Source organism: Crocuta crocuta, unplaced genomic scaffold (genome assembly GCF_008692635.1).
Source record: "Crocuta crocuta isolate KB4526 unplaced genomic scaffold, BGI_CrCroc_1.0 scaffold25, whole genome shotgun sequence".
NCBI lineage: Eukaryota > Metazoa > Chordata > Mammalia > Carnivora > Hyaenidae > Crocuta > Crocuta crocuta.
The window spans coordinates 7,896,364-7,922,797 of NW_027532015.1; the positions used below are offsets into that span (position 1 = coordinate 7,896,364).

The 26,434-nt window shown below is 40.9% G+C and overlaps 1 protein-coding gene across 3 annotated transcripts in view; it reads right to left on the reverse strand.

The window, feature by feature from the left end:
* The window catches only part of UTRN (utrophin), a 563,065-nt gene that overhangs the window by 445,017 nt on the left and 91,614 nt on the right, over window positions 1-26,434 (reverse strand). For 2 of the 3 annotated variants that reach the window (XM_077776105.1, XM_077776103.1), the window contains exon 1: window positions 9,852-9,947. The exons of the other annotated variant lie outside the window; for it this stretch is intronic. In XM_077776105.1, the coding sequence (XP_077632231.1) occupies window positions 9,852-9,939 (88 nt within the window). In that variant the 5' untranslated portion in view covers window positions 9,940-9,947. Of the gene's footprint in view, window positions 1-9,851; window positions 9,948-26,434 lie in introns of those variants that run through there. 3 annotated transcript variants of the gene reach the window in all.

Sequence of the window (26,434 nt, forward strand, 5' to 3'; positions counted from 1 at the left end):
CAGTCTCCAGGCTCTGAGCTGGCAGTCAGCACAGAGCACGACGCAGGGCTCGAACCCACGAACCGCGAGATCATGACCCAAGCGAAAGTCGGATGCCCAACCGACTAAGCCACCCAGGCGCCCCTACAAACTTTTAACAATAACTCTCATGGAGGCCTTTAATTAATGATATTACTATGGGATGCCTAAGTGGCTCAGTCAGTTAAGCATCCTATTCTTGATCTCAGCTCAGGTCTGGATCTCAGGGTTGTGAGTTCCAGCCCACATTTGGCTACGTGCTGGGTGTGAAGCCTACCTAAGAAAATGATATTACTAACAACCTGGTAATGGATCCATATTGGTCCATTAATTGTGACAGTGAATGCAGCATAGTAACGTAAGATGTCAGTCAGGGAAGGAAGAAGAAACTGGGTGAAGGGTGTATAGGAACTCTCCACACCTTTGCATTCACATTACTATCAATATAAAGCTAGCCTAAAATAAAAGTTTATTTCCAACAAGGTAAAAATAAAAACAATCACATACAGGATATTTTCTTGAGCAAGAAGAGAAAAGCTAATTCTGGTATATCCATAGTACATTTTCAGTTTCACATTTCTGTGGATTTACAAAACAATCAAGAAAAACAGTTGAGAATCATTTGGCTTTGACTGTGCTGCTGGATTCCACATGTGAACCTGCTTTCCATATGTTTCTCAGTGGAATTCTATCTCATTCACTGAACAACAATAATAACAAAAAATGTCTGAGCCACAAAAATGTGCCAGGAGCTGGGGTAGGTCTGAGAATTCAAATACAAAGCAGCATAGGGCGCGTTTTCAAGGTCACAGTCTAAAGCTCAGGTTCTCAAGCATGCACAGTGACTGCTTGGAGAGATTATTAAAACACAGGTTTCCAGGCCACACCCTGTAAGAGAGAGGCCAGGCCACACTTCCAAAAACACTGATCATAAATGTTGTGACAGATGAACACGTCTAGGAATTACTGAATTTGAACCCAGGAGAAAAGGTGTGGGAGCAGAGAGGGGCACCCAACCTGTAGGTGAAGATCAGGAAGGAATTCCTGGAAAAGAAGTGAACTGTTGATCATTTAAGAGCAGAATAAACCTTGGGGACGCAGCCTGCCTATCACAGGGACGGCACACTACCGAGAACATTCACAGAGCTTCCGAAAGTCACTGAATGCTGGCCACAAAGTACCAACCCCAGCAGCTGCAAACCAGCAGTATCCATGAGCCTAACCAGCAGGCCACTCCAGGGCCAGAGAAAGGGGCTTTGTGCTCATTCAGTAGGATCTGATAAAATATGCAAACAGGATTCTAGAGCCTGGGGTTTCTAGCCCAGAAAACCAGAGAGTGCCTCCCCCAATCGTGTAGCCATTTCATGGGAAAAGCTTTCTCACATGTTAATGGTTTTTCACCAATATGAGTTGCAAAATCTAGCACCATTGACCCAAGCAGCTAGGCTTTGAGGCCACTTTGCACTGCTCTGTATTTTTTTTTTTTGTCTGCTGTAGATATAATCAGCACATCTCACTATTGTCAATGTACTGATATTTAGCAGCACTTGAGCCCACTCCCCTTCTGATTTACTGTCCTATGTCTAGAAACTCAATACCTAAATGTGAATTAAGAAAACTGTCACTAACAGAGGGCCTAATGTGCTTCACAGATGTCCCTGACTGCATACTCCAAGGAACAAATGTCCATTGTCATCTCTGTACAGTCGGCAGTGTATCTGCAGAGGTCCTGGGCTACCAGTGAGGAGAATCATTAAGTTTAGAACTAGATTTAAAAACCCCCAGTAACTACAACAGGACCCAAAAAACAGCAAATCTCAATAAACGTTCTCTGAATCTTTTATTTGGGGCTCCTTTTTTTTTCTCCCTTCTAATTTTTAGATGTGTGGCTTACTTGAGGTTAACAGAAAAGTAAGCACTACATATCACTTGATTTAAGAAATATGAACAGATGAGAAATTTTAGAAAATTATAGAGAAATCGATGCTTACTTTCTTCCTAATACAAACCCACTTTGATAAGAATTGTTCATCATAAAACACCAGGCACACATTACTTGCTAGAGGCTTCCAAGTAACGGGAAGTAAATGCCAATTCTTTATTTCAGTATCAAGAGGTAGGTACGCCTTCAGTGCCATTTATTTTCATTTAGGTTTTATTATTCTGACAAATTTTGCATCATCAGGTCCAGCAACAAATTCAGTGAATACACAGAATGCAACCTTAGAGACTTTTGTTTCATATTAGTACACAGTTTGTTGAACCACAAAATAACTTCTCATCACAAAACAAAACAGCCTCCTTGTAACTGCAGAAAAAATAGGTAGGAAGGAGGTGGATAGATAAGAAAAATCCAGTGGAGCTTGAGAACTGTTTTCTCAACCTACTTGCAAAATATCCATAACCTCCCAGCTTAGAATCCATCACCATGAATCGACCGTGACTTTTTTAAATGTTTATTTATTATTTTGAGAGAGAGAATGCACACACAAGTGAGCAGGGGAGGGGCAGAGAGAAAAGGACAAAGAATCCCAAGCAGGCTCCATGCTATCAGCACAAAACCCAATGTGGGGCTTGAACCCACAAAACACAAGATCACGTCCTGAGCCGAGAAGTCAAGAGACAGAAGTCCAGCATCCTGAGCCACCCAGGCACCCCAACCATAATTTTTAAATGCATATGAGCAAAGATAGAATAGTTGTCTTAAAGAATGTGCATGGGCAGACATAAAATATCATAAGTATTTTCTTTTCATGATGTCTTTCTCTATTTTCAAATGTCCCATAAATCGCTGCTACACACACACACACACACACACACACACACACACACACACACTATGCTTTTCCTTCTCCAACTGTAACACTAGTTAATCAGAGTCAGCCACTAAATATTTATTAACAACTAAGTAAACAGTTCTCAGAGTATGGCCAGATACTAGATTGCATGGGTAGCTTAGAGTTATCTAAAGAAAAAGTGAGTCTGCTGGGAAAATAACTCTCTTCTGTCCAACACAATCTAGGAGCTACTAACACCAGAAAGGGAGTCAGCTAAAGCAGAAGCTAAAGGCACGGGATCCAGGAGTAGAACAAGAAAACAGGTCGGGTCAAAGCCAGGAGACTCACTCTGGCAGCAGGTTCCTAGCCAGCGGCTAGCTAGGCCAGGAGGAAAAGGTCAATGCTGCTGTGAAAGGAGGAACTGAATCTCAGAGGGCCAAGAGGATTGCTATTTGATAAGGTATCTCCATTGATGGTACGGGAGTGACCTGGAAGAATTTGTGCGAGATGCCTATCTCACAGTCTCTGCGCATTCCAGCCTCTCACAGTATCTGGATCAGTGGCATTAAAATGAAATCTATCATGTTTCCAGACCATTATGATGGTTCTCCTCTATTTGGAGAAACAGTCCTCTCTGCAGACTAAATAAAGCTTTTTATATAAGGCACCAAAAGGCAAATAGGTCGTACAGCACAGAACCATATGGGAGCCTGTGTGCCCTTTTCCTTTGCTTGTCTTGCTTGCTTGCAAACAATAAAAACCTTTCTGAATAAATGAAAGTGAACTTTGAAACCAGCAAAACATTTCGGGCACCTTGCCACAAAGATATTCTCCAAGCAACTGCAGGCCATTTGCTGTCATGTATAGTTCTGTACTTCTTGCCACGTACTGGGTCTGCGGTTAAAGGAGTCCAGCATAGAATTACAGCCTTGAGGCTTTGACGTGAAAAATTACTAACAGATCTAGATTGAAGGATTAGGACAAACTGATCAATTTTCAGTACGATGATGCACAAGGGGCCTCATTTAAACTAATATCTTTATTTCACATCTAAGCTGTATTCATTTTTCCTGGATTAACTTAAAAGGCTCTACTAACAAATACAGCCGCCATTTACTACAATCCTTCCTGCAATTTGCCAAGGAATGTGCAAGAGATTTTACATACACACTTTATGTATGAGTCTTTAAAGACGCACAACAGTACCTTTATTACCATTTTGCAAGCAAGGAAACTGGGACCCAGGATGCAGGGTGGCTGGGATTCAACCGTAAGTCTAACTTCACAGCCTCTGCCCATTAAGGGTATCATGGTCTACAAATTGCATGGGAAATGGTTATTCTATGAATACCTCTGGGACTTACCATCCCTATGAGAGTAATTTATGGCTATAGAAAAATGTAATAAAATAGTGAGATTACCTAAATAATCACCAGCCTCGGCATAGTCCAGGATGATGATAGCGGCCACACCAGTCAAAAGAAAAAGAAAAAATACAAAATCCAAATCCAAAGACTCAAACCTCTATCCGAGAGATCCAGACAACAGAAAAAGAGGCAAGGGGCAATGTATGAAAAGGCAATTTATTGAGGAATTTTTTCAAAGAGCCATTAAACATATGCAGAGAAGTTCAATTTCACAAAAAAAAAAAAAGGCAACTTCAAACATTTATATACTACTTTTTATCTCTCTACACTTCATGGATAGCAACTTACCAGAAAACACTTACCTGCCCCAAGCAATTACTCAAATGAACTAAGATCTATGTACACAGGTCATTATTCCTAATAATTTTTTTAATGGGATGCTACCACCACAGAATGGTTCTGACTTGATTCAAAAAGAAAAATCATGCTTGTGAAAACCTAGATACAAAGCTGCACATTTGTATATTCATAGGAAAAGGTATGGCCGGACAAACAAAACTATTAACAATGGTTGGAAGGGGAGATGGAATGATAATTTTCTACTCTGTATAATGTTTATTACACACTGGATTTTTTAAGAAGGAAGCTTATTACTTAAGGTATTTTTTAAAGATATTTAAATACATTATTAAAAATGAGGTTATGGTCACAAATTTCTTACAATAAAATATCTCTCTAACTCAACAACCACCCTCACAGGGAAACCAACTTATTTTTGCCCAGCTCACAACCCAAGTTTCAATCCTCTGGTTCAGACAGAAAGTTTGACCTGTGTTCCTTTAGTCCTAGACTAAAATTTCACTTTGACACAATGGTAAAACTAGGCTATGACTCATCTTCCTCTGCAGAACAATGAAAGTTCTAGTTCAGTGGGAAAAAACTACTTGAGTTGCCTGTTCACCGAACTGTTCAAATCAAGGTCAAAATATTGGGGCAGGACCAAGCGAGTCACTGTACCCAGATCCTATCTATTGCTCCTACCAGTCCTTTCAATGGTCCTCCAACAAAATCCCAACTTTGCAAATGGTTAGAATAGGAAGCACCTGGTGCTCCCTAAGTTAGGGTCAAAGAACCCAACTATAACACAAAATGAATCCAGGATCCATGTCATGAGCATACCTTTCAAGTAATGTCAAGGAAAAACACAACCAAAAGGATAACAGGGTGCACAGGTTGAGCTTAAAGATACATACATACATACATACATACATAGATTATTGATAGATAGATGATAGATAGAGATAGATGTAGCTATAGATAGATATATATATATATGCTTTTTAAATATTTTTGAGACAGAGAGCATGTGCTTGAGTGGGGGAGAGGCAGAGAGAAAGGAAGAGAGAGAGAATCCCAAGCAGACTTCATGCTTGATGCAGGGTTCGATCTCATAACCATGAGATCATGACCTAAGCAGAAACCAAGAGTCGGACATTCAACTGACTAAGTCACCCAGGCACCCCTTAAATAGATTTTAAGTACCATAGTGAATGTAATATTTGATTTCCTATTCCTAGACTCTAGGAAGAAGGCAAAGCCCACTATCAGATTTTTACATAACGTAGTCTTTTTATTTACCTTGAACGTTACCATAGTTTACAAGGTGCTTTAAAACACCCCCTGGGAAATCCCACTGGCTGGGAGACCCACCTCAGAAGTTCAGTGTCATTTTAAATCACACATCTCATTTCCTCCCCAAATTGTTTTGCTTCAAACAAGTCATTCTGTCTACGCTTCTTCTCCAAATTTAACAGTTTTCTCGCTCACCTCTGCAAATTATATTCCACCTGGCCCTCCTAATCACCACTGAATTTTCTTTGTAAATGTTAAGATCAGCTAAAAATTCACAAGCCCTGAGAAATCTTCCCAGACAAGCCTCACTGCATTCTGACTACTCCAAAGTCTATGTTCCTTTATTCTGATACAGTCAGCTGATAGGTCAGGAAGCCCATAATATCTGGCAAAGATAAGCACACTCCTGCCTCTCAAACCAATCCTTACACAGTTCCCTCCAGAGAAGCTCGTGGTAGTGTCCCCAACCAGCCCCACCTCTGCACTCACATACACATACACCCCAGCCCCTGATAAAATTCTTATTCCAAAGTTCTCAACCTGCCTTGCTTCATGAAGATGCCACCAACTAGGAGGCTTGTCTCTTCTGAGAGGGCTGCTCAATGTGCCTGTTCCCCTATGATCTCTTCCAGGAGCTTCTTCCAGATGACAGCTGATACTCAAAAGAGCCACAGTCTAAGATAACATATGGTCCTACATTGACACTGACCGGAAACGAAGAGATCCAACCTTCTTCCAGACTTCCTGTTGCTCAGAGGAATTGATTCACTGATCCCACAAGCAGACATTAGCCTTTCCTGAATGCCAGGCACACAGTTAGGTGCTGGGTAAAATGGTGACAGGGTCCTGGTTCTCTTTACTGAGCTTTCAGTCTAGTCAGGAACAAGTTACAGCCCTTTGTGCTTCTCTACCTTGAATCTACAGCAGAATCACTGAGAGACTTTGCGAAAAGCTACCAAGTCAAGGTGTTAGTCTGCTTAAATCAGAATCTCTGGCAGTGAAGCTTCAACACTTTGATGATTCTACTGTGGAGTCAGGGTTGAGGATATTTTCACTAACCCATTTAAAAAGGAAACGGCTGACATGGAGTCCTCTCAGCCAACAAGCAAGCAGGAAGGACAGCAAGAAAAGCTTCCTCCCAGCAGTGGCTTCCTGAGCAGGGCAATTTCTAGACATAAATCATCTGTGCATTAGTGGTGCCTACAAATCCTAGAATGGCACCAAGTAATTTCTTATTCCACATTATCAAGACTTTTTTAAGTTTATTTATTTTATTGGGGGGGGGAGGGAGGGAGAGAAAACATGAGTGGGGAACGGGCAGAGAGGGAGACAGAGTCCCAAGCCGGCTCCACACTTGGCACAAAGCTGGCCTGACTCGAGGCTCAATCTGTCGCCCATAAGATCATGACCTGAGCCGAGATCTAAAGCCAGACACTTAACCAACCTAGCCACCCAGGCACCCCATTTTCAAGAATTTTTTAACTTTGGTCTCCCTCAATTAGATTATTCTTAACAGGTCATCATTTGTACATAGGCATCAAGATTAGGAAAAGAAAAGGAATTATTTCACAAAAGTATAGGGTTAATATTTTTTTAAGTTTATTTGGGGGGGGGGGCAGAAAGAGAGAAAGAAAGAGAGAGAATCCCAAGCAGGCTCTATGCTGCCAGTGCAGAGCCTGATGTGAGTCTTGAACTCATGAACCATGAGATCATGACCTGGTCCAAAACCAAGAGTTGGATGCTCAACTAAATGAGCCACCCAGGCACCCTAGGGTTAATATTTTAAAATAAAAAGATTCTGTATCAAAGAAAGATAGATGACAGACAGATAGATAGATAGATAGATAGATAGATAGATAAGATAGATAGATAGGGATTCGGATTTCAACTTACTATTTTTCCCTGTTGTATCTCAGTGGGTAGCTGGGAGCCAAAGACACTGGAGTTCCACACAGAGCAAAGGGTCGGCAATTTCAAAAATAACACTGAATGGCTAATTTTGAGCAAATATGTATCTCAAATTCACACCATTTTATAGCTTGTTTTCACTATTCCCTTTAGATTCTGCAACGGTCATTTGCATATCAACTCTGTATTGTCAAAAGTTTAATGTAAAACACTGTGGTTTCATTTATTTCACCTTACTTGAGATCTGTAAATAAAGGATTCATCCCAAAGTTCCATCTATTATGGAGATGCTCTGAAAGGCAGAAAAGGCCATGTGTTGCAATGAAAGATAACATCCATTAAAAAAATGTATTTTTTCTATCTTTATTTCTAATAAGATCGCTAGAGATCTACCCAGCAGAAAGAAGGAAATATTCAGTTCACCAAAAGCCAATGAGAGTCTAGGCCTTTGTGAAATTTGAAATCATGTGCACATTGGTTTCCTATTTTTATTAAAAGAACATGCCCTGAAATATTTTTTTTTAATGATTTGTATTTTCCAAAAGCCTCTGGACTGGTCAGAAGGTGGGGCAGAATGCTATGTAAATGGGCCAGAATTCATATTTAAAGCTCCCGTGTACTTGTTTTAAAATGTCCTTACTATTTAAAGATCTGTTTGTATTCCTATTATGTCTTTTGATTTCACCACCATAGTTACTTGAGACCCTTTATAGCAAGACAGTAACATGCACACAAACAGACTGTAGCAACTATTAACGCCAGCAAAAGGATTAAATCAGAGTCCAAAAAGATCTTTGAAAGGCCACAGTGCTGCAATGCTTTCCTATACATGGTATTTTAATTCTGGTCCTTGAGCAGGATTTTAATTTTCTGTTGAGAGCATATTGTTCTTTAAATAAGAGAGAAAGGAAATAGCCAAAGAAATGAATTATAGCCCACAAATCTCCTAATATTACACTTGGCCAAGAAACCAAATTGACTAAGAAAATATGGGCTGCACCGATCATTTTAGTTTAGATCCACTCCACAGAGAACATGCCTCCAAGTATTTACCACCTCATTCATATGGAATTAGGATAAAAAACAAGAGGTAAAGAGTAATTCCAAAGGAGAGAAACACATAGTGTAAAAATTCTAGCCAGCCTAAAAGTTTTTCCCACAACGACAACACTCAAGCATGATCCATGAGGTCAAACAGCATATTGAGTTGTTTTTTGATGTATTTTTTTTTTTACTCAGAAAGCTTATATGACCAGTACACAAATACATACATTAAGTAAGACACAAACATCTGACCTAATCAGAAAAACTAGATCTCTCTGGAAATAAATTCCAGTGAGAAATGTGCCCGACCACATCCATTGTGAAGCTCTGCATCTGTGTTTCATCTCGACAACACTGTATGGAAACGAAAATCTCTTCACTTACAGTCCCCACAAAGTACAAATGTCTATTCGTGTCCTTATCTGTTCCGAACTACATATTTTAAAAAGTAAAGTATCAGAACACCTGGGTGCCTCAGTCAGTTAAGTCCCTGACTCCGGATTTCAGCTCAGGTCGTGATACCATGGTTCATGGGTTCAAGCCCCACATCACTGACCTCTCTGCACTGTCAGCACAGAGCCTACTTGGGATTTTCTCTCTCTGCTTCTCCCCTACTCATGCACTCGCGCTTGCCTCCTCCAAATAAATAAATAAACGTAAAAAAAAAACAATAAAGTATCTTTTTAGCCAGTACAGTAAATCAAAACACCACGGGATGAGCTCTGTCACTATTCAATGGCACATAGGAAACTTTATATGACAGTAAAGAGTCAACACATCATAAGCTACTTTGAAAACACAAAGAGGCAAACTGAAACACATCTGTCACAACAAATTTATGGACCTTGGAGTGCTTTTTCCAAAGAAGCCAATAAATGGCAAATTGTCACATTCTGAAAAGAAGGATAGAGCAGACAGGGTGGGTCTCCACTATTTGGAGTCTAGACAGATGTGGCATCAGGAAGCACAAACCGGCGTGTTCCCAGCACCAGCCAGGTCCTGCCCTGCCTTCAGCAGCTCTGTTACTTAACAAGTGTCTGCCCTTGTTCAAAACCCCCTTTTCAAAACTTCACGGGCTGGGAGTCATGCCAGTCGACAGACTTACCTGCTACTTGCCTGCAGACCTGGCGAGCTCCTGGCAAGTCAAGTCGGCACTTTTTCCACCGAAACGTGGTGGCTGCCGGGCCGCTCATCACCTACAGTTGCTTAAATGACGAGGAAAAAGATGCAGAGGAAGTGGACCACAAAAGCAGCCTGCGAACTGCACACTGGGATGTCCTGTTTTGGGGTGGCTTTTATTTTTCCCATGAGAGGATCTGACTAAACCTAACCCAGCCCTCCCCTAAATACCAGACAGGAAGTTACATTTAGCAGCGAGTGAAAACTCCTTAGGCCGTTTCTTATTGTTGTTGTTGTTGTTGTTGTGTTGTTGTTTTTTTTCATTGGCACAACTTGGAGCCTTTGAATGTTTCTAATGTACTACAAAGAGATTATAACTTTGCTTCCTGTTTTGACAGTGTTGGCTGGTAAGGAACACCTCCACCCACCTCCTTACCCACTACGTATATAAATAGAGGCATTTGCCCCGGCGAACAACTGGGCTGAAGAGTTTGGTTACATATTAACCACACTTCAAAGAATAAACTGGACTTGTTATTTTACTTCAATATGCATATATACCTTGGAGAAATGAAACAAAAGGATATCTTCTTAATTTCTTACACATTACTATGACAGAAAAAAAAAAAGAAGTTTACCCACACAGAATTATAAAATAAGAAGTAAAACATTTGACTCATATTTTCCAGCCTATTTTGTGTATGTGCTCTCTTGCTGTGCACATGTTATCCACACACATACGACAAGCCAGGAAAATCATTACCCAGAGTACCTTACTCTGTTTTTTTTCCTATTGTGTCTCTCCTGCTTCGCAACAGAAACTTTGTACTTATAAGCAAGATTTTCATATTTCATAGAATATGTACCTTATCAGGATACACACGAGCTTCAATTAAAATCCATCTCTCTTCGTGCTACGGGCTGAGATATGATAAAAAGAAACTTACCAGGACTTGCTCCAATCTCTGTGTGTTTCCTAGATTACAGGCTGTGTGACTCTGGCAAAATACTCTCTAATACAATCTTCAAATCTGTAAAATGGGAGTAGTGCCCCCACCTATTTCCTCAAATTGTTGTGAGGAGACAGCAAAAAGCACAGTGGTATGGATTACGTCACAGAGTCAAGCCCAATTCTTTTTTTTTTTTTTTATTTTTTTTTATTTCTAGGAGAGATAGAGACAGCGTGAGCAGGGGAGGGCCAGAGAGAGAGGGAGAAAGACTCTGAAACAGGCTCCAGGCTCTGATCTGGCAGTCAGCACAGAGCCCGACGCGGGGCTCGAACCCACGAACCGTGAGATCATGACCTAAGCGAAAGTCGGACGCTTAACCGACTAAGCCACCCAGGCGCCCCGAAGCCCAATTCTTTTTTGTAAGAGCTTCTATTGAGATATAATTCACATAGTATGTAATGAAGCCATTTAAAGTGTAGAATTCAAGGATTATTAGTATATTCACAGAGTTATGCATCCATCACCACAATTTCAGGACACTTTTATCACCCCAAAAAGCAGTCTCTCTACATTTTCTCCCCTACCCACCAGCCCTAGGTAACTATGAAAACCTACTTTCAGGTCTCTATAGGTTTGCTTTTCCCAGGCATCTTATATAAATAAAACTTTGGAATAGGTGGTCTTCTGTTACAAGCTTCTTTGACTTAATATAATGTTTTCAAACTCAGCACTTCACTTCTTTTTACAATTGAATAATATTCCATTGCATAAGTACCCCACATTTTATTTATTCACTCATCAGCTGATGGACATTTAGGTTATGTTAATCTTTGGCTAATATGGATAATGCCGCTATGAGGATTCAGGAACACGTTTTTATGTTCACATATGTTTTCATCTCTCTATAGGACTGCTGGGTTATATAGCAACTCTATGGTTAACCTCTGGAAGAACTCTCAGATAGTTTTCAAAAGTGGCCACACCATCTTACATTCCCATCAGCAGGGTAAGAAGGTTACAATTTATCCACATATTCACTAACATGTCTCATTACGTCTTCTTATTATCTTAGTGGATATGAACATCTCATTGTGATTTAACATGCATTTCCCAGGTGGTTAGCAAAGCCTAATTTTATCAGTATCCCAAAAATGTCTCCATTCTTCTAGACTGGGCTCAAGACTCAAAATACAGAACAACCAGTAAGGCATGGGGACCATTTAATCAAAATGGATAGTGGCTACTGAGCTGAAACAAGATCTTAAAGGTGTCCAGCTTTAGGAGTAGCTAGTTTCCAAAGACATGAAAAAATTTCAGAAGTGTTTAATTGGTATAGCTATACAGGTTCATACCAGCTAAATAACTACTGATTTTTGAATTAGATCTCCAGTAAGACACTGCTAAAGCGGTTGACCCTTCTTTCTCTACTAAAGGGCTGCTTAAGAAAACTTAAGAGAAGATGAAATTCTCAATGTAAATATGATATTTCAATCATTCACAAATCATTTCTTTCCTTCTGTCTTTTTTCCCCCATTCTGTCTTTCTATATGTGTCGTCTTCTTCAATACAAAGAGGTTCAACTAAAGCAGCCTTCTGAATAGCCATAATTATTTACAGGAAGAGATTTTAGACCAGATGTGATTTAAGATTGAGACTCTCACAAATTTTGAAGGTAGCCAAGAGGGAGAAGTCAAGATATAGACACTAGCAATATTTTCCCCTTCCCTCTTAGAAATGTGATATTGGATGAAAAGATATGTACGCCCTCTATGCTTATCACAACAGTATTTACAATAGCCAAATATGGAAGCAATCTAAGGGTCCCTTGATAAATGAAGGGATAAAGAAGCTGTGGTATATAGCAGTGTGTGTGTGTGTGTGTGTGTGTGTAAAATATTAGTCATAAAAAAGAATGAAATCTTGCCATTCACAACAACAGACATGTTGTTATCCTAGAGAGTATTGTGCTAAGTGAAATAAATCAGACATAGAAAGGTAAATCTCATATGATTTCATTGATATGTGGAGTCTAAAAACAAAACAAACAAACAAACAGGTACAGATTCATAAATGCAAAGAATAAACTTGTGATTGCCAGGTGGGAGGGGTGGGGTGATGGGCAAAATAGGTGATGGGGATTAAGAGGTAAAGTTTCCATTTTATAAAATAAACAAGTCACAGAAATGAAAAGTACAACACAACGTATATATAATAGTCTAGTACCTTTGTATGGTGACTGATGGTACCTATACTTACCACAGTGAGCACCGTGGAAAGTACACAATTGTCAAATCACTATGTTGTACACCTGAAACTAGTGTAACACTGTGTCACCTATACTTCAAGTAAAAAAGAAATGTGATATGGGGAGAACAGTAATTATTCTAATTCAAAGGGATTATCTAATCTAATGCAGTCTAACTCAAAGGAATTACAGTTTTATTCAGACGATGGTGCTTGAACAAATTCATGTTACAATATTGTCTCTTTCCTAAAACATCCTATTTTAGGATTTTAATTTTCTTAATCCCTAAAAAAAAAAAAGAAACAGAAACAGAATAAAACCTACATAAAACATGACAAAGAAAATATAAAAATGACATAAGCTTTAAAAAATAACAAATTTTTCTTTATTTTCCAATATAAGGCCTCAAGCCTTACAACATGTATTAATAATATGATTCATCCCTCTTCTAAGAAATTTTCCATGTCCCAAGGTTGCACTATGTAATCCATTGTTCTAGTTATTTCTTGGCATGCAGCTAACTATGAAAGTGGCCGCTGAACTTTCCTATGTCAAATAGAACTTTCCATTGTGGGAAATTTCTACAACATTCATATTAAGCTAAGTGGAACTGTCATCAAAGCTCAGGGGCAAATATAGTCTGTATCAACCAATACAACTTCTAAAGTATGTTCGATGCAAGAAAAGCAAACCATTGATCAAACACAAGTGAAAAGGCTTTATCAGAGTTTCAGTAAATACTTGATGGTAAAGAAAATCAGAAGCAACAATCAGCTTATCAAAGTTATCTGAAAGTTCTTCTAAAAGGATCTAATGGGAGGCACTTTTTAAAACTGTTCTGTAATGTCAGAACCCACTCCATACACAGACCCTTTCTGCTAGATTACACGGTGACCTCATTTCGAGTTCTTGTGAAATCAATAGACCATTTATGCTGCAAGTATCTGTCTAGGGTATGCACTTTCTTATTCAATCTGGTGTTGACAGCAGTAATCAAATTTTGTACATACCACTAGGTCTTTTATAGCTCAGCAGCAACTGGCTGCCGGCCTAGGTCTACTCTCACCAAAAAGGAGAGAAGGGATTGGACTGGAGAGAGAAACACAGAACGTATCAGTTGAAATTACAGGGGGTGGTGTTGAAGCCAGAGAGTGAAGCACAGGCAGGGGAGGGGAGACTCAGCTCAGGCCTAAGTGAGCAGACAGACTCTGGCTGTTAAAGGCACACTTTTTTTTCACCCTTTCTGTTATCTGCAAACCCTCTTGGCTTTGAACATCTCATTATAATGGTCATTCCTAACTAATGAACCCACATCTAACCCTGTAGAGATGCAGATAAAAGCTAGAAACAAATCACACCCTCCATCCACCACCAGAGAGGGCAAGGGTAAGGGAACACTGGAGTTACGGCACTTCCCACGAACTCTCTAGACACTACTGGCTTCATTTTGTAACTCTTCTACATGCACTTAGACTAGAATCAAACATTTTTCTCAGATCAAAAAATGCTAGGTTAGAGGCGCCTGGGTGGCTCAGTCGGTTAAGTGTCTGACTCTTGGTTTAGGCTCATGATCTCGCAATTTCATGAGCTTGAGTCCCGTGTCAGTCTCTGTGCTAACTGCACAGCCTGCTTGGGATTCTCTCCCTCCTCTCTCTCTGCCCCTCCCCTGCTTGCTAGCGCTCGCTCTCTCTCTCTCTCTCTCTCTCAAAATAAATAAATAAATAAACATTTTTTAATGCTAAGTTAATCTTCTTAGGATAAAAACAAGCTCAGTTTTTAAACTAATTGATGAGAGAGGAGACCTGACTTTGAAATTGTACTGGACTTGCTGTCTTAGACTTCAAATCTGCAAGAAATCACACTCTAGCTAATAGATATTTTTTAAAAGCAGCATGGATGCTGCCACTTCCTGGTATGACAAGTAACTTTTTTCTCACATTTTAAAATTTGAAACAAATTTAGATTTCCCAAAAAAGGTATAAAAAGAGTCACCCAGAGTTCTCCTACTCCTCACCTAGCTTCCCCAAACATCGTCACCGTATTACACAACCAGAATACGAATGTCAAAACCAGAGAATTAGCACAGATGCAATACTACTCTACATAACTACCCCTACAGAACATATCCAAATGTCTCCACTTGTCCTCTTTTTCTGATTTGTGGTTCAGTCCAAGATCCTGCACGCAAGCAACACTTCAAAAATCCAGGATGTGTCCTTTTCAATAAATCATGCACTATCTAATGAACATTCGTGATCCCTCCAAAAGCTCTGTTTCTTTTCATGCTAATGAGGAGGTGTCATCATTAACCACGGAGTCTTCTAGGCTAGGAGTGTTCTTTTCGTCCACAATTCTCCTCATATTTCAGCTGTGAGCCTTATCAATCTCACTGTGTAAACACAAGTCAAAAAGACCTTCACAATACCTTGTCCAAAAACCTTGAACCAGATGTTTGCCGAATCAGAACTTTTCCCATTTGAGCAAAGTTAATAGAGCACATAGGACATATATTACATTAAAACAATAACAAAAAAAAAAAAAAAAAAAAAACCAGCAAGATTCAGGGCCATTTCCCCTAATCAAACACATTAATAGTTCTGCAACAAATGTGTATGTGTCATGAATGGTAGGCGGGATAGGTAAAGCATCCTAGCAGTTCAAGTCAGATTTTACCACCAAATGAGTTCAAGGTCAAGCTCAGGTTTACTGTCAAATGAATTACAAGAAGGTACACTTTGGTTTCCAGAGTTCTTTTGAACTACTCTAACTGCAGAGGAGGAACTGTGGAACTACCTGTGAAATCCAATGGCCTCATTCGTCTCCCGCCCACGTCAACCACATCCCCGTCTACTCTCCTGGTAGAGCCACCTGCAATGTCACCTCTGCCTCTAGGCTCTCTTCACTCCAACTCACATTCCCAAAGATCCCCCGAGTGACCGTTCTCAAACATCTACAACTCCCTAACCTCATAATCCTTAAAGATTTCTCATGCCAGAAAAAGGGGGAATTTGAAGTCCACTCATCTTCATGAGGTTTACAAAGGTCTCCACCATCTGAGCCAACTCCCAGCCATGCTGATCATCTACACAGCAAGACAAAAAAGGTATAGTCTCTGTCCCTTAAGATTCCCACAATCTAATTCAAGCCCTTCCATATTTTTATCAGAGTAATTACTGTTTAGATTACAACCTCTAAATGTGGACCTTTTAACTCATTTTTTCTCTAGCTAGGAAAATCTACCTTACCTCTTAATCACATTAAAGATTACTAACAAAATCCCACATGTTGACATGAAAAGGATTTTCACATGATTTTAATAATATATCTAAAAATACAACACTACTGTTGATATGGTTAAAACAATTACAAAGAGCAAAAGCCAGAAAAACTTTTATAAAAATAAGCAAACCAAAAAAGTAACATCAAGGATGGTATTTAATGGGCTGAGTGATTTCTCATGGGATTGTTTTTCCAAAGCATGAAGATATAAATAAAATCTGAAATCATGCCTTTGTTTCCATATTAGTATATTAATGGAACAGAATGACATTATGATCAACAAAATTGCATTAGGGTGAGTTAAACCAAAATGCCCCCCATTGAAGAGCTTCGAATTTATCCCCAATCACGCAGAGGCTGACCTCAGATGCAGGCTTTAAGAAGATGCCAGCGAAGGAGGAAAGAAATCATATTAAGTATTATTAGTTTCATTTTCTAGTGTGCAAATAGTCAACGATAGCTACTTGGAATGAGGGATTAAAAGAAAAATTCCTAGAAGTTGTATTTCGGAATTAAATGACAAACTTTCTTACAATTACCTCAGGAATCCTGCACAGAAGTAGTGAGATTAAGAGGTAAAACAAGTACCACCAAATCCCTTAAAATGAGAGTTGTAGGGAAAGGGGGTAGGCGCACACATCCACTCCCTACACCTGGACCTAGGAGGGATTCCCTCCCGGGATGGCCCTCCTCTCACACGTGTGTGTGTGTGTGTGTGTGTGTGTGTGTACACACACATGTAGCAAGGTTTCTCACCAGCAGTGTTATTTCCAAACAAGATGATGACTGCCTGGAATCAACTGAGGAGAGGCCTGCAGTAGCCGACAGCAATCTGTGTTAGAACAGGCCAGCCCTCCATGGCCACAGAGTTTTGCCAGGACTCTGCAGAAGCCGCGTCCACGCTGCCAGGGCAGCAGAAGGAACCCTGCAGTACTGGCTGCTTAAGGCAGGGATCGCTGGGATGGCGACTCCAGCAGCAAACAATCCACTCTTGCAGAAGAAAGGAAGGTCACTAGCCGGGTTCTTTAAGGAGCAGGAACAGTTATTTAATAAGGAGAAGAAAACAACACAAATGCTTTGAAAGGAAAGAGGAATTTCAAAATATTGTTTCAAAAAGGAAGAAAATGGAAGTGAGCTTTCCGAATGTTTCACATGTACTGTTTTCAAATATCAGGTGAAAAAGAAATGCTTCCATTTCTCATGTAGCTTTGTGTTGCCATCACTTATAGCACAGTGACGACTGGCACATTGCAAGGACTTAAGAAAAGAACATTTGCTGAAAGAAGTGAGATGAGCTGATGTGGAAGACATCAGAGCAAACGGTAACAGTGAGTGTGTGCCTGGCTGGCTCAGCTGAAAGAGCACGTAACCCTTAATCTTGGGGTCATGAGTTCGAGCCCCAAGTTGGATATAGAGACTACTTAAATAAATGAAACTTAAAAAAAAAAACGAGAGCGAAGTTAACAGTGGCCAGGACAGTGAGAGGAACCCAGGTCGGCTCTCGCATCCAGAGAGCACAGCGCACACGGCAGGCCACCTGATGCAGCAAGGTCTATGTCAGGGGTGAAATGAGAAACTGCAGCTCGAGGGAAGACCCCAAAACTGCATAAAGGGACTCCCCAGGAGACTAGAGAGCTGTGGCCAGGTGAGAAGGGCAGAAATATAAAGGTGGACCCATTTTTAAAAGTAGAAGCAAAAGAACTGGCAACCTGCTGGGCTGTAGAACAAAGATCAGCAAGTGACTTTTCTTGAAGTGCATCTGCTGGCATTTTGAGGAAAATTTCTCCACTGTCCAGAGGGTTCTAGAACCATCATGCTTCATGAGAAGGTATGATGAAGAGAAGCATGGGGACTATCCTTTATTGTTGGCAGTAAAAACATTCAGTGGGAAAAAAGTAGCCTGAGTCACACCCATAGTGTACACCAGTCTACACATCCAGACATGTGGCTCATAACACTTTGTCCTTCGGTCACTTGCAGTGACGATCTCAATCCAGTAGTCTTCTTTTTGGAGCTCTTATGCAAATCTGAGGATGTTGGTCCCTCAGAAGATATGGGTATTAACATGTGTGAGTCATCTGTAAACTCTGCCTGCAGCTGATACCACACAAAGATCGTCCTGTCTAATTATGGACATGCCCACCCAAACTCCCATGGGTCATACCTCTCAACTTGTGAGTGAAGCATAAGCATCTACTGGTGACAACTTAGGGTAAAGAGTGGGGAGAACATGAAGGAAGGATCCAGAAAATAACAAGGCAGAAACAATGCCAAGGAACTGACCAGGACTATTTTCAATCAGGTCCAGGACTGCTGAGATCATAGCTTCCAAGAGGTAATTGGATGAGGAACAGAACAAGCAAGTACTGGTTATCACTCAAGAATTTATGAGCCATGGGACTCAACAACAAGGTCCCAGGGCCCAAGGCCAGTCAGCAAGCTGTCTGGTTTACTGAGCGCCTGCTCTGTTCCATGCAGCGCACTGAAAACCAGTTCCCAGGCAACACTAAGTGCCAAGGAAAGGAGTGCTGTGGCACCTGCTATCACTGCGGGCATCAGGCTGAAGCCCCTAGACAGGCTGGAGCCTGTAAAAAGGGAAAGGAGAGGGCAGAGGCTGAGCAAACAAGGTGGGAGTGAATGCTACAGAAGGCAAGAAATGCACAAGCAGCCTATTGTTAAAGTATTCTAAGAAGTCACAAAGAACAGGGAGGAAGATTGGAGGGTGGGACGTGGAAACAATTCCAGAAGGTACAAAAGAGAAAACAGTGATCCAGAAATAAGGCAAAAACAGTCAGGCCCTCTATCCCAGGGCAGTCCCTGATGGTGCACAGGCCACGCCCAACTTTGCAGCCGGATCACCGGCGTACCATTCCACAAGCAGCGCCACTCTCCAAAGAACGACTCCCCTCGGGGAGTGTCCACAAATAAATCTGTCTATCTACAAAAGTATAAATAAAGCAAACGTAACAAACTTGGTTTTAAATTGGAAATGCTGGGGGGGCGCCTGGAGGGCTCAGTTGGTTGAACTTATAACTCTTGATCTTGGCTCTGGTTATGATCTCAGGGTTGATGGGATCAAGCCCCACATCGGGCTATGCACTGACAGCGTGGGGCCTGCTTGGGATTCTCTCTCCATCCCTCCCTTCTCAGTTGCACACACACGAGCGCCCTCTCTCTCAAAATAAATAAACTTTTTTAAAAAATGTGTTAGGAGCGCCTGGGTGGCTCGGTCAGTTAAGCATCCAGCTTCGGCTCAGGTCATGATCTCATGGTTCCGGAGTTCAAGCCCTCCATCAGGTTCTCCTGACAGCTCAGAGCCTAGAGCCTGCTTCAGATTCTGTCTCTCTCTCTCTCTGCCCCTCCCTGGCTCATTTTCTGTGTCTGTCTGTCTGTGTCTCTCTCTCTCTTTCAAGAATAAACATTAAAAAAATTTATTAATATATTCAATTGGAAATGTTGGGCTCAAATATCTTTCTGGAGGAAGCCAATTCAGTAGAGCACTGGAGGCCCTGATGTCCCTACTGGACCATCAGTATGCAACCTGCTCAGTAAAACTCACCAGCTTTAGGGACCTCTGAACTTCAAAGTTTCTTCACCTCCATTTTCACTGATGCCTGCAAAATCCCTACAAGTTAAGCTGTATCAGTATCTCAACTCTGCTTTGAAAGATGAGGTAACTGAATTCCAAGTGACACCGAGTGAAACACCACTTCGCTTTGGACTTTCATAGCCTCAGAACCAGCTCCCAGCCCTTTTCCTTCCACCAATCGTGAGCCTTCTAAAGCAGCTCGCCGACATCCAAGGGCAGTGCCTGAAACAACATGGAGCCCAGAGGTTTCCAAGTTAGTAAATGATGCTATACAATACTTCCTCTCTTCCTCAGAGTTGTAGCCAAAAGTCATATGAAACCAAGAGGAAATGGATGTTTCCCAACAGCAGTAAGGTTCCAAGTATCAGATAGCAGCTGCAGCTGCTGAAAGCCTGGGCTTCCCCACCCTAGTCCCAAACCCTGGCAGAAACGCTAGCCTCGGAACCCCGCAGCCGCTCACATGTAAGTCTCCCAGCAACAGAAGGAAGAAAGGACTCAATGCCTCAGCTCTCAAGGGCATTAAAATCACACCCTGAAGGAAGAAGGTTGGTGACTCTTCACAGGAGCTACTAACCTGACCCCCCTCCACACCAGAAAGAGGGGGGGAGGAAAAGGAAATGAAAGTAAGTGACTCTAGGTTCTGGATTTCATGTGCAAGAATAGCCAGCAACAGGTGCAGCGTTCCAGTGAAATTAAGACTCTCTAAACGCCATTTGCCTCTGCGGCACCAAGAGGCCAAGCACAGAAACACAACATTAGCAGCGATGTCAGAAGTGCAATACCCTCATCATTTTCTCACCAGTAGCAATTCTGTAAAAGAAAAAAAAAAATACCACACAGACCACAAAACATGTCTCTGCTGACACACAATTTCTTTCACATAGTCCTCTCCCCAGTTTACTCCAAAATAATTTAAACGTTGGTCATACTAAAACATTTTTTTCATGCCTAGTGACTAGCACAGGACCTGGTATATACAGTAGATGGGAAATATGCATTTACCAAACGAAGGAATGAAACCAACAAGCAGGTATTTGAAAACTTGTCTTCACAAATAACGATAACCAAAATCTTACCTTCAGAATAACATACAACTCTGTTTTTCTCATTTTCTCAAAAATAGAAGAAAAGGTCGGAATCAGGAGCCCAGAGAGCAAGAGATATCACTATGAACAGATCAGGATATGCCAACCATCCATCTCCCGGCTTAGAAGGTCTGCCGGCTACTCCTTGGTATTGACAGACCTACACACAACGGATTCTCATCTGGAGGACAGCAATTCTGCCTTTAGATTTTCCTCTCTTTCAACATGGCATTTCATATAGCATTTTCCACCTGCCATTACTAAAGAATACACAAAATAAATTTTGTTGTGTAATGTTTTCAACAAGATAAAAATAATCCACAGGTAATATGTTTCGGAAAATGTGCCAAATGTGATGTAAGAAAAATAGGAGTGTGGGAGCACCTGGGTGGCTCACTCAGTTAAGCATTCAACTTCAGCTCAGGTCATGATCTTGTGGTTCACGAGTTCAAGCCCCACGTCAGGCTCTGTGCTGACAACTCAGAGACTCTCTCAAAAATAAATAAAACATTAAAAATCTTTTTAAAGAAAAAGAAAAATAGAAGTGTGGATATGATGTAGTAGAGATGAAGCCACTTTATGAATTATAAAAACTGATAAAAGGAGTAGAGGAAAATGGCATGAAATTGAGCCCATAGATGGAGATTATCTGTTGCACAGATACTGTGCTAAATAAAAAGAACATTATCAGTGTGAAAAATGTCACTGATTTATAGGAGATAAAGGGCTTAAATAATGGCATTAATTATAAAAGTAAAATGGCACAGCACAGACAAGAATAAATCATCAAAATTATGAGATGTCTGAGAACTGAGTACAAATAAAAATATAGTGTAATGTATATTTTATAAAATTACCATAATGAGTCCATTTAAAGCACTCTTCATTCAATTTTCTTTAAATTAATTTCTCTTTTATTTTTAACTTAAGATATCTGAGTAGAATTCCTCTCATCCCTAAATATTCAAATTAAAAATGCTTAGATTTTTTAAGTCATCCCTCCAAGAATCAAAAATAACTACTTTCTTTTACCTTTCAAAGGTCTTGAATAAACTTCTTAACTGAGATCCTAAATGCCTAATTAAGAATTACTTCAAATTCAATAAATAAACTGGAATAGCAAGTATATTAAGAGTGCTTCATTTTTTAAGTGACATTTTTTAAGTGCTTCATTCATTCATTTACCCATATGCAAGGATCTTTCATCCCTACAGGCCAGGCATTGCACAAGGCAATACAGACAACAGTGGTGAATAAGAAAATCTTAGTCCTCTCCTTTACGGAACTCACAGTCCAGGGGACCCATCAACAACAAAGTAAACGAAGCAATTGGCATTGGGACCAGTGGGCTAAAGCAAGCAACACGACAGGTGGTAGGAGATAACAGGATGAAATCTACTTAGATGGGTAACTTGGAAGGACAGGCAACTTGGAAGAGATGCAATTGAACCCAATGCCCAATCCCAGAAAGAGCAGAAGGAGCTACCCAAGAGCCAGGGCACAGGTATTCCTGGCAGGGGAAGGAGCTTGCAAAGAGGCAGTACCCAGAGCTGAAAGCTGGCCAGGGATGGTACCATGGGCAGTGAGAGAGGAGGCACGTTATCAATACGGAAATAGCACCTCACCACATGATTCACCCGGCATGCCTTTGCCATTATACACACTTTCTCTTCGCCTGGAATCTTTCTCTTCCATACTCCCCTCTGCCACCTCACTGGTCCTTCTTCCGGAAAACATTCCCTGACCCTCCAACGGAGACCAAAGACTCCAGGAGTTAATCCCTCCTAACCTGTGACCCCATAGCACCTCGTATGACATTTTTACACCTCTTACCGCACTGCACTGAATCGCTGTGTTCAAGGACCCATAAGCAGGGATCTTGCCTCATTTGTCTTTGTTTCCTGGTGGTCTGTACGGGACTTGGCACCAGCAGATATAAAATAAAGTGAGTGAATGAACAAACCAAAAGAGGGATGGACATAATTTATGCCACCAACACCAATTTGTTACCCAGTACTGGAGATCTGGAGTAGCACCTTGGATACAGTTCACTGACCCATTTATAGCGTGTGCGGCAAGGGGATTTCTATCCCCTCACGACTGTCATAGAGCAAACACTTCTGGGCAAATCTTCTTACATCACAGAAAGGCAATGGAATAATCTTCACAGAGTATCATTAGACACTGGCACCAATTCATTCACATTCACAAACACGCTTCAAGTGCCAGGCCCCGCATGAGGCTGTGAGGCTGGCAGTGGCCCTGGTCATGAAGATCTACAACGTCAGTGAGCAGAGCAAATCCCATTTCCGAAATGCTGTTAATGACGGACATAATAAGATTCTTTACATGTAACTAACTTCTTTCAGAATATTCAAAGAAAAAAAATTTAATTCCAAGGTCACCCAGAGGACAAAATAATTTAGAATCTGTTGCTCAGTAATTTTCACACTAATTCTTGGCTCACTGAGTCATGCCTGGGTTTCCTGTCTACAACCAGTGGACAAAAACGGAAACAACCATAACATTCTAAGCGAGTGTTCATTACCTGCCTGTGACCCTTTGTCTCCTCCATGTGTAGAATCAGATGTCAGTTCCATTTCTCATTGGCTCGGCGTGTCCTTCAAAGGTGGTTAAGATTCATAAACCAACCATGCATGTTTTCTGAAGTCACAAAAATATATGTATCCTGCTGCCGCTGGAGATGCTTTGATGGAGTCAAATTGGAAAGCAGGGCCAACCAGTATGGGAACCGTGGGGAGAGGAGTCCCTCCCAACTGCCCAGACCAGAATGGTTGCATTCCTGCCACTGTGCACAGCCCAATCCTGGTCTACTCCATCTGAGCCTTGGCCAGGCCTCCGAGCCTGTGGCCTTAAAATCCACAGGTGTGACAGCACTTATCTGCCCGAGAACAGCAAGGTATGCATTTCCACAAATACCACTGTTCAAACTGCTCAGAATCCAAAGGAGCTAAAGCACTTCCTCAGTTCTCCGTGGGTTTTCCTTCAATTTGTGCCAGAAGCAAATCTGGGTGAGGGAAAATGTTTAGGAATGACACAATAAAAAATGGTAAGTGTCTAGCTCTCAAAAGAGAGCTTTTCTCATAGCTGTACAATTTTTCAACCTATATATTCCCAACTAATCTCTAAAGCTTTCAGAGATTTAACCATTAATAATAATATACTAAATAATAGATGCCATGAAGCCCAAAGGTAAACTATGCTCTTCAACTAGAATTAAAAATACTATTGAACGAAACACAGACTGAATATTTTGTCAACCTCAAGGTGCAGCCTCATTCACTCATTCCCAATCTGTCCTCATCCAGGCTTTCTATGGGCTGAGCCCTGCCCTACTTAGGGCCTATACACAGGATCTGCCCTCAGCCAACATCAGAGCGTCAACTTAAATATGGCTTCCATCACCACTAGTGCTCATATCTGGCCCCCCCTGATACTCTGTTACAGCACTTCAAGACATTTATCCCCTAGCAAGAAAACAACTATTTGTACATTCTGCAGTTTGTTATCTGTATCTTCTACGAGTCCACACATTCCAGAAGCTGGACACCAGAACTGTTATCAGTTGTGATGACCATGCCGGTACAATGGCCGTACAATGGCCGCCATATGGAGTACTCAACAGAGTTATTTCCATCTCCAGTTGCTGTCTGTAAAAGTACTCTTCATGGCACACTGTTGTCACTGCCAAAGCCCCAAGGATATAAATGTTCGTCTTACACCATCAGCTTCATTGGGGGTTATTTCAATGCAAGGGGTCCATGAACTTGGACAAGAAGAAAAACCAGCTTTTCCTGGAACCTCTAACAAAAATCTGCCTCTCTGTCACCAAGGTAGATCCTACAAGGTAGATCTTGTAAGTGAACTTCAATATAATTGGTTTTCCTTTCTAATGCCATGTGCTTTATTTTATGCATTTAAAAACATGCATCTGGGAGCACCTGGGTGGCTCAGTTAAGCGACCGACTTCGGCTCAAGTCATGATCTCACAGTTCAAGGGTTCCAGACCTGCATCGGGCTTTGTGCTGACAGCTCAGAGCCAAAGCCAAGGGCCTGCTTCTGATTCTGTGTCTCCCTATCTCTTTGCCCCTCCCCCTGCTTGTAGTCTGCCTCCCTCTCTGTCAAAAATAAATAAACTTAAAAAAAATGTTAAAACATGTGTCATGAATCACCACACTGCTAAAGGGGTCTATGGGTCAAAAGAAAAAGTAGGAAGGTGATAAAAGTAAAAAATAAAAACCCTAGTCTACATCATTATCATGAGATATAAACATCTGATGAACCAAAAAATACTTCTACTGTTTTTAATGGATTGAACATATTTTTACTCACTAGGGAAAAAATATAAAGTATTTCTGAAAGACAATTCAAAATAAACAGAATTATTAAAGAAGTTATTTTTATAATAAATAGAGATATTCATTTCATTAGTTTCAGTACAAAACAACTATAAAAAAAGAAATTCTTGGAGAGCCTGGGTGGCTCAGTCAGCTGAGCATCCGATTCTGATTTTAGCTCAGGTCATGGGTTTGTGGGATTGAGCCCCACATTGGGCTCTGCGCTGACAGCACGAAGCCTGTTTGGGATTCTCTCTCTCCCCCTCTATCTGATCCTCCCCCTCTCACGCTCTTGCTCTCTCAAAAATTAATAAACTTAAAAAAATTCTCAAGAAGGGTGCCTGAGTGGCTCAGTCGGTTGAGCGTCCGTCTTCAGCTCAGGACATGATCTCACAGTTCGTGGGTTCAAGCCCCGCGTCAGACTCTGTGCTGACAGCTCAGAGCCAGGAGCCTGTCTTCAGATTCTGTGTCTCCCTCTTTCTCTGACCCTCCCCTGCTCACACCGTCTCTCTCTCTCAAAAATAAATAAAGCATTAAAAAATTTTTTTAATTCTCAAGAGACATTTACAAATTTAATAGTTAGTAGTGTAAAATAAAGATAATAGATATCAACTATTAAATATCCTTGACAGACTCTTTTTGAGATGTAATTAACATATAACATCATATTAGTTTTAGATGTATTACACAATGACCTGATATATGTATATATTACAAATGATGACCACAATAAGTTTAGTTAACACCCATCACCACATAGTTTCCTTTTTTGCTTGTGATGAGAACTTTTAAGATCTACTCTCTTAGTATAGTAACACCTCCTCGTACCTTTCAAGTATGCAATACAGTATAGTTAACTGTAGTCACCATACTGTATATTAAATCCTCGGGCTTTATTTATCTTACAATTAGAAGCTTGTACTTTTTGACCATTTCTACCCATTTTGCCTACGCCCTACCTCCTGCCTCTGGCAGCACCAAACTGTTCTCTGTGAGTTTGGGTTTGTTTGTTTGTTTTAATTCCACATATAAGTGAGATCACACAGCATTTGATCTTTGGTAT